Source organism: Phyllobates terribilis, unplaced genomic scaffold, assembly GCF_046119375.1.
Source record: "Phyllobates terribilis strain yellow unplaced genomic scaffold, ASM4611937v1 Scaffold_9__5_contigs__length_417890890, whole genome shotgun sequence".
NCBI lineage: Eukaryota > Metazoa > Chordata > Amphibia > Anura > Dendrobatidae > Phyllobates > Phyllobates terribilis.
Window position 1 is genome coordinate 388354455 of NW_027362769.1, and position 9953 is coordinate 388364407.

Below are 9953 nucleotides of genomic sequence, written 5' to 3' on the forward strand. Positions count from 1 at the left end.
GTGCTTTAGGGTGAAGGGTGCATATCCGGACTCTCCCCAGTGAGCGGGTGTAGGGCCTCCTGCTTCTTGCCTTTCTTTGGTAAGTTTCTGACCTGCCTGGAGCTAGGCCTAACTTGGTTTCTGTCCTGCACCGGCTGATCTTATGGTAGTGCCTTTGGTTGGAGATCACTCTCCCTGCTTGCGGGGTCTCCGTAACTCCTGGCTCTGGTACATATCAGCTTCTGGGTGATCCTGGGACCTGAAGTCTTCCAGGGGTTCCAGTTGTCTCTATAGGGGATATAGGGCCCTGTAGACGTGGACCCGTTGTCCGGTAAATGCTTTTGCGGTGAGCTGGTACAGCTCCTCTGCCCCCTATGTTGCTCACTCCCCTAGCATTCGGCCTCACTCAGGCCCTCTCTAGGCTACACACTAGCAGCTGGCTTGCTGCGCTTCACCGCTCTTACGGCGTTGGCACACCTTAAGCTCACTAACCTGAGCTCTTCTCTAGGCTTTCTCACTAGAGGAACTATGTTCTTATCTGCTCTGTTCTCTAGCAGACTACCAGAACCTACTGCTCTAGACTCTGTCTCAACTCACTTCCTGAGGAGAACTGCTACCTAACTCCACCCTCCGTATATATATGTCCCTATCTGGGCTCCCTCTGGTGGTCTGAGGTGGTAGGGTGGAGGTTTGTGTATGCTCTGAGGGCCTCTTGTGGAGAAGTCCATCCATGCACCCCTCTGGGATCTGTGGCACTAATGCGCAGCAGGGCACCACATATGTACCTGACCTTCTTCTGCAGTGGTACTGCTATATGTACATGACCTCCTTCTGCATTGGTACTGTTATATGTACATAACCTCCTTCTGCAGTGGTACTACTATATGTTCCTGACCTCCTTCTGCAGTGGAACTGCTATATGAACCTGACCACCTTCTGCACTGGTACTGCTTTATCTCTCTGACCACTTTCTCTCCTGGTACTGCTGTCTAGCTCTCATCACTTTCTCCACTAGTAATGCCACCTGGCTCTGGTCATCTTCATCACTGATACTATTGATGTGACATCCATGTTGGTAGCTGCCTCCTCTGTTTCTCCTTCTTTCACCAGGCACCAGCTCAGCTTTGATGTGGGCCACAAAGTGACAGTCTTGTTTAACTCCCTGAGACTTGGTGGTGCTGACCAGGCAATGAGCTTGGGAGTTAATTCCTAGCTTTAGTATTGTCTCCTCGCTGAGAGTCCTGGGTCGGGCTGTCCTCAATATAAGCTCCTGATTCTCCTCTCCCACTGCCAGTTATAAACACTTTTTATCTGGTCCCCACCTTTGTGCTCTTTTCCTGAAGTTTTAGTCAGTGGCCTATCTAGAGTTCTATGGCCCCAGGGCAAAATTTGGACCTGGACCTCCTGTTCCGCCCTCCCACACTTACTAGCATATTGCTCAGCTGCGTTGGCCGCTGTAGTATTGATAGAGTCTGTGTTAGCCACCCATAAATAATATCACAAATACCGTATATGAATGTGACAGAAGTACATGTTAAGATAAGATCATTTTGATTTTGTAAGTAATACTTCTTAATAATACAGTCATATATATTTACCGAATAACAGAAATTATTATATACACAGTAGGGTTTCTACTCACTTGAGTGCGTTGCGAGGCAAACAGAAAGAGTTTTTATGTAAATGTCCATGTTGGTTTATTACTTCATAAACAATTTGTCAGAAAAAGCAAAAAGAAAACAAACAGACTTTAGCGCAACACTCCGGGATTACATCACTGATGACAACTACCTCTGTGACACATACCTCCCATCAGCTATGTGTCCGATAGCTGCCTTACAACACTCACACTATCTATCTATACCAAGACCAATATACTAACACCACATACAAGAAACAAATAATGCCACTACACCATGGCCATAATATTATTATTATTATTATTATTATTATTAATAGAGGTGAACAGATTGTTAGAAATTTGCCAACTTGGACACATTTTCCCAAAACATTTGATTTGCAGCAAATGAATTTGGAGTTTTCCCATAATTAAAAAGCCTCTAATTGCCTGGAGAATATGTGTAGAACACTATGAGTTCCCTTTGGATTCAATTGAATATGTCTTGCACTCTGTAATGCAAACACAGCTTATATAATGTTCAAATTACTTTCACCCAGAGCTGCCACCATGAATTTCGGGGTCCCATACTGGCAAAATTTTCAGGCTCCCTTGAGACTCCGCCCAGGCCTCGCCTCCATCCCTCGAACCTTCTACAGCCCCACCGCCCACTCTTGGAAAAATTCCACTTCTGCACCCCGTCCTCACCAACCACACATTACCATTTCCCAGCGAACACCAGATCACATACATAGCCAGCAGCTTTTGTTTTGGGTAAAAGATTTTTAAAGCTGACACCACAATAAGGTAGACTCTTCTGGCCGGGCCCTACTCTAACCTATTAAAATTTTCTTAAAATATCCAATACTCTTCATCATCTGGATACAGGCTGTGATTTCTTCACCTTTTCTGGTCTTGTATCAGTCTCCACCGCAGCTCCATTCCTAGTGATGGCGCGGACAGTATAGGGGACAGTGACTACTACCACAATCCCTTTGGACACCTCTGTTACACATTGCCTTTAGATAATAAGATGAATTTCAGCAATGTTGTCACTTATGGTCCTGTCCTGACAATCACTGAGGCCGACCAGCGAACCAATAGGTAGACGAGTCCAACTACCAATGAGCAAACTAGCTGCTGTATTGATCCCTATCCCTATTAGTTCATTTGTCATTGCCGGTTACTGTCTTTGTATACTGCTCAGGTGCTCTATACAATGGACTGACCCCTGTTGTTGACCCATCATTACTCCATTGTTTAACTCATTGATGCCCTTCTGCAGTTGACCAACGGACCTTTTTCTGACAATTCTACCTGCCTAATGAATCTGCTTAACTTCCTGGACTTTTGATTCTGGTTTTGACGCGACTTCTGCATGGTATTTTCTCACCTCGTTGCATCGTCCAGCAGCTACTCTGTGGATGCAACCCAAGGGCTCCTGCCGCAAAAGCTAAATCCTTTTATAGAGAGAGCTCCATTATTATAAATTATTGACAAGTGTTTTAAAAAGAAAAGCTGGTAATGTCCACTGTTCGGCAGAAGGGCAGAATAAGAGGCAATTCAAGAGCTTTGTAAAATCAGTATAAAAAAACAGTAATTACAAATTTTGTGATTATTATGTGAGAACCAAAGGTTCCATTGAGCTCTTGTTCTGAATCTTCTCCCACCTCATCGGCTAAAAAAATGGATGGTCCGGGCTTTTCTTGAGATATCATTATATGCACTTTTATTTAAGTCACTTCTCTTTAAAGTGGCGCCATGGTTCATGAGTTTTGCTCAATTTAAAGAAACGCTCTTCACTTTTGTCTATTATCTTTACACCTTTTTAGAACAAAACGTTGCACATTCCGTCAACATGCCGCACGCAACTCTATTATTTGCACAAAAATATCTGCCGTAAATAAAATTTTACCAGAGTATATAAAAAGTATATAAAAAGGGACTGGAATATATAAAAATGTTACGACTTTTTAAAAAGTCGCAACTGATGAGTCAGTTGCAAACTTATGGATTACAAAACAAAGCCGAAAATAGAGAACCTAAAAACCAGCTGAAGAACTAAAAAGTAGACTCCAAAAAATGCGCCAATTAAAAGAAGAATGTTATGCAAATAAAAAACAGGCCTAAAACACACAAATGAAAATAGCGCAAATGTAATAATGAATCAGTCTCTTTATAGTGCACCTGATAAAGGGACCAGTATTGTTATTTTTGCAGATAGATTAATTTGAGATGATCTGACAGATCTGTAATATGTATCTGAGTATGAAGCATCGAAGCAGCGATTCCCAACATTCAAAAATGTTTTCCATAAACCACGTGTTGTCCTGTTCCTTATTGTCCCTAGTGACTGTCTGGCCTCCGCCGTGCTCAGTATGTGCCTGATACATTCAACGGCTATTCTCTCATGATTGTTCAGTCCTCAGTCCTTGTGCTCCGTCCTCAATGGCCAGAGAGTGTCCTTTGTACATTTAGGGTATGAGATGTTAAATGTGACCTGAATTCTAGAATCCAAGGTGGTGACGTATTTTTCTTGCGGAAAGTTCCAAGCCGGTGTCAGAAGACTTGTAGGCATCTTCAGAGAGGAAGAGGATGGAAACTCTAGTTCAACCAGTTGGGAATACCAACCCTTTAACGAGCCTTGCCTCGTGACTTAGGACCCCATGTCACAGGACTCACATCTAGCCAAATTATCTCCTGCTTTGCACTGATGAGGGGCAAGCACCCCAAAACGCATGTCCGCAAATGGAGTGTCTGGTTTAGCTTCTTATCCTAAGTCATGTAGCAAGGCATGTTAAAGGGTTGATATTGATTTTTAGGAATGCTACATCCAATAGGTGGAGCTAGCCTTCAAGTCATGTTCCTCACTGAACAGGATATTTGCATATTGAAATTACCAGAGTAGCATTGCATGGCTCCTTATGCTGGCTTGGTGAAACGTTTCCACTTAGACCTGATGCCATAGGCCTCTCTCCTAGCCAAATGAGAACTCCTGCTTTGCACTGATGAGGGGTAAACACCTGAAACCTGCGTCTGCATATGGAGCATCTGGTATGGCTTTTTATCCTAATTTAAGTGGCAAGCCTCCATTTAAGGGTCGATGTTGACTTGCCCAATAGATGGCACTATAGGTTCAATCCTCTTCCTCTATGAAGAAGATATTTGCATATCTGAATCCTAGACTGACGTCTGTATACAGAGTAACCTCGACATGATGAGGAGCAACATCCTGATCATTTTAGACATAGAAATTAGGTTTAAAAAGAAAAATAATAATCTGTATTTTCTTGTAGGCTAATAGAGCAGCAGATGATGTTACTGAGGATACCGAAGCAAAAAGAAGCAAAATTCTTGACTTTTCAGAAAGATGGCGGAAGCTGATGTGATTCTTTTATCTTATCCAGCGATTATTAAACAGCGATTGGGTTACTTACTCTACACACTGTACCCTAACTGTTGTGAATTTATAGAAATAAGTTGTTTTATGTAAAATATGTTACTGTAATGAAGTTACCTGTAGCTATATCCATAACAGATTAATCCTAAAGAACAATTTCTCAGTTTATACCATTTTATAAACTGTTACTGTGTGCAGATATTACTGTTATATACATATTGTTACGCCCCCTACTGTTCTATTGATTCACTGTTAAGGTGCACAATGCACAGAATTTATTGGCCGCCATTATTGTCGATCAAACTTCCAGACAGCAGTGTATGAGGAATTTGACAGAAGGAGATTACTTCTTCAGTCAGCCTATCGCCCAACCACAGCACAATAGTTTGGTGTCTCTGGTTTCCTTTGGCAATTTAAGGCCTAATAACGGCCTCTGTGTCTACCATGTACTGTTACCTAGTAGATTCCTCCAGAGGTATTTATAAAACTGATAGGATTAGGTAGTGCACTAGGTTATGGATTAGATACATAACAAATTCAATATCACTGTACACCTGGCAGCATCTCCTCTGTAAGCCATAAGCAAGGAGACAGTTAGTCTACCATAGACCAAAGGTTCTCTACATGTTTCCTGATTAGCATAGAGGTGATAATATAGGCGAGGAGAGATAATTGCCCCTGAGGTAGACTGGTTGTCTCTACTCCATACCAGGGACATCACATAGCAAAGGCAATGCTACATTTCTATGCCACACCTATAGTAGGCTGATATCAACACCATGCATGGATATTTGGAAACCACATCAATATACAGTGCATTGTGAAAGTATTTGGCCCCCTCGAACTCTTCTACCTTTTGCCACATTTCTGGCTTCAAACATAAAGATATAAAATTCTAATTTTATTGGGAAGAATCAACAACAAGTGGGACACAATCATGAAGTGGAAACAAATTTAGTGGATATTTTAAACTTTTTAAAAAAAATAAAAACTGAAAAGTGGGGCGTGCAATATTATACGGCCCCTTTACTTTCAGTGCAGCAAACTCACTCCAGAAGTTCAGTGCGGATCTCTGAATGATCCAATGTTCTCCTAAATGACTGGTAATGATAAATAGAATCCACCTGTGTGTAATCAAGTTTCCGTATAAATGCACCTGCTCTGTGATAGTCTCAGGGTTCTGTTTCAAGTGCAGAGAGCATCATGAAGACCAAGGAACACACCAGGCAGGTCCGAGATACTGTTGTGGCGAAGTTTAAAGCCGGATTTGAATACAAAAAGATTTCCCAAGTTTGAAACATCTCAAGGAGCACTGTGCAAGCGATCATATTGAAATGGAAGGAGTATCACACTACTGCAAATCTACCAAGACCCGGCCGTCCCTCTAAACTTTCATCTCAAACAAGGAGAAGACTGATCAGAGATGCAGCCAAAAGGCCCATGATCACTCTGGATGAACTGCAGAGATCTACAGCTGAGGTGGGAGAGTCTGTCCATAGGACAATAATCAGTCATACACAGCACAAATCTGGCCTTTATGGAATAATGGCAAGAAGAAAGCCATTTCTCAAAGATATCCATAAAAAGTCTCGTTTGAAGTTTGCCACAAGCCACCTGGGAGACACATCAAACATGTGGAATAAGGTGCTCTGGTCAGATGAAACCAAAATCAAAATTTTTGGCCTCAATGCAAAACGATATGTTTGGCGTAAAAGCAACACAGCTCATCACCCTCAAAACACCATCCCCACTGTCAAACATGGTGGTGGCAGCATCATGGTTTGGGCCTGCTTTTCTTCAGCAGGGACAGGGAAGATGGTTAAAATCGATAGGAAGATGGATGGAGCCATATGCAGGACCATTCTGGAAGAAAATCTGTTGGAGTCTGCAAAAGACCTGAGACTGGGACGGAGATTTATCTTCCAACAAGACAATGATCCCAAACATAAAGCAAAATCTACAATAGAATGGTTCAAAAATAAACATATCCAGGTGTTAGAATGGCCAAGTCAAAGTCCAGACCTGAATCCAATCGAGAATCTGTGGAAAGAGCTGAAAACTGCTGTTCACAAACGCCATCCATCCAACCTCAATGAGCTCGAGCTGTTTTGCAAGGAAGAATGGGCAAGAATTTCAGCCTCTCGATGTGCAAAACTGATAGAGACATACCCCAAGCGACTTGCAGCTGTAATCGCAACAAAAGGTGGCGCTACAACGTATTAACTCAAGGGGGCCAAATAATATTGCACGCCCCACTTTTCAGTTTTTAATTTGTTAAAAAAGTTTAAAATATCCAATAAATTTCTTTCCTTTTCACAATTGTGTCCCACTTGTTGTTGATTCTTCCCCCCAAAAAATTAGAATTTTATATCTTAATGTTTGAAGCCAGAAATGTGGCAAAAGGTAGAAAAGTTCAAGGGGACCAAATACTTTCACAATGCACTGTATATATACAGTACAGACCAAAAGTTTGGACACACCTTCTCATTTAAAGATTTTTCTGTATTTTCATGACTATGAAAATTGTACATTCACACTGAAGGCATCAAAACTATGAATTAACACATGTGGAATTATATACTTAACAAAAAAGTGTAAAACAACTGAAAATATGTCTTATATTCTAGGTTCTTCAAAGTGGCCACCTTTTGCTTTGATGACTGCTTTGCACACTCTTGGCATTCTCTTGATGAGCTTCAAGAGGTAGTCACCGGAAATGGTCTTCCAACATTAATTAATTAATCCCACTTATTAAACCTGACAGGGCAGACCTGTGAAGTGAAAACCATTTCCGGTGACTACCTCTTGAAGCTCATCAAGAGAATGCCAAGAGTGTGCAAAGCCGTCATCAAAGCAAAAGGTGGCTACTGTGAGGAACCTAGAATATAAGACATATTTTCAGTTGTTTCACACTTTTTTGTTAAGTATATAATTCCACATGTGGTAATTCATAGTTTTGATGCCTTCAGTGTGAATGTACAATTTTCATAGTCATGAAAATGCAGAAAAATCTTTAAATGAGAAGGTGTGTCCAAACTTTTGGTCTGTACTGTATATATATATTCTGTGCAAAGCCATTGGTCTAAAAGACAAATCCCACCAGCAGACGATGGAACCTGATAAATGCTGAACTCTCTGCTCCTATTTACTCCAAGATACGAAACATATAACCTATAGTTATTATATATATATACTCAGCAATCTGTTATACTTAAGCAGACATATACAAAATATTCCCTCTATACATATAGCAATGATACTCAGAATTTAATAGGGAAAGTAAGGGACAGTAGGTCTGATAACAAATTAATTTGAACGGTTGCGCAGCAGGACTGGCATCCCACTACATACGGAGGGTTAGCCCCGTGATGTCGTGAAGTAGGGTTAATTTGCAGGCCTAGAAATTAGGTAGGGACATGAGGGGCAGACAGTTAGACAAGATGATAAAAAGAGGGGAACTGTTAAAATAATGGTTCAGTTTCAACATTACCTTTAAGAAGACTTGTTTTTCAGTTATATAACCCTGATTTAGCAGTTCTTATTTCTGTGTTCTCTTGACCTTTATACAAGTAAGGAATTGGCTCACAGGCTTATAATTATCATGCTTGTCCTGTGTCTGTACACATAGATAATGTCCCAAAATATCACCACCAGGAGACTCCCTAATTCTCCCAATACCCTAAAACTGTACAGAAGGTTGACCACCAATAGAACACTATGTGTGAGAAAGGATATTAAGGGTATCGTACATCATGAGTATCCTGCAGATGGATTATTGTTTGCCAAGATAGCATATTACTTACATAATCTCATATACATATATCAAAGTACAACCCACCTTGATTGGGGTATATAATCGCATCTGAAAATAAACAGAATCATTCTCTTGAGACAGTCTGTAGTGAGTGTCTTATTTGAAGCGTCATTCCTATAGGAAATCTCTAGAATTAATCTATTTTGTCTACCTGAGAAGAGGCGAGATCCCCTCCCGTCTTTAACAATATATATATACTGTATATATATATATATGACGCGCCCCTGGGCCTGTGTTGTGTAGGAGATACCCGGAGCCGGGCCTTCTGTAAGATGCTGGGGGTTGTAGTCTCCGTGTGGCGGTGACCCGGTCCGTGCCCAAGGTGGTCAATTCAGTGGCAGTCTTAATGTTGTAACAAGTGTCCGACTACGCCACCTGTGGATTGCGGTCAGTGGGGACCGCCGCTGCGCTGCAGACCGCTGAGGCTGATGTTGTATGCGCAGCCAAGTATGGGATAACTCCCCACGGGAGAAGTATTGCCTCAGGGCAGCTAGTGTGGAAGATGGTGGGAGTGATGGTGTGAGCGTCCCAGTACTAATGGTGCTGGTGCGGCGATGAAACACAGAGACGTGCGGTTGCAGTTTCCAATGCTTTACTCACAGTTGTTGTTCGTGTCAATCCTGCAGGCGATGACGGCCCAAGCCGTGCTGCGTCCACCAGACAGGGGACTCGACCAACTCCCAGGCAATTCCAGAGCGTGGCACAGGGCTCCCTTCCTTTCTCTGGCCGTCCCCACCAGTGACCCACCTTTGTCCAGCTCCCTCGGGCCTTCTCTGGGCACGCTGATCTCTGCGTCCCTGACCCTATATGGTATGCCTTCCTGGTGGATGTAGTGAGGGGTCGCACCAAGATGTGGTAACAACCTCCGGTCTTTGGCTGAGGAATTTGTTGCCTCCACCAATTTGGGTTCCGGCACCCTGCTCTGCCAACCCTTCACCCTGTATCTCCTGGGCATATGGGGTTCCTTCTTTACTCGCGTCTCTGGGCCTTTCTCTGTGTTCCTTGCTTCCTTTCTCCTCTGTTCCAGTTCCTTCCTTACTTTCCTTTCCGTTCCTTCTCCTCTCTCTTTCTGCTGTTTCTGGCCTCCACTCCAGGCCTGCCTCTGGAGCCGGGCCCAGACTGAGCCACAGCTCCCTGTCAGC

General features: G+C 42.6%; 1 protein-coding gene across 1 annotated transcript in view; it reads left to right on the forward strand.

The window, feature by feature from the left end:
* Positions 1–5230, forward strand: part of LOC141162495 (natural cytotoxicity triggering receptor 3 ligand 1-like) — a 34332-nt gene extending 29102 nt beyond the window's left edge. Inside the window, exon 4 of the mRNA XM_073648664.1 lies at positions 4894–5230. Within this exon, the coding sequence (XP_073504765.1) occupies positions 4894–4898 (5 nt within the window). The 3' untranslated portion in view covers positions 4899–5230. The remainder of the gene's footprint in view (positions 1–4893) is intronic.
* The last annotated feature ends 4723 nt before the right edge of the window (positions 5231–9953 follow it).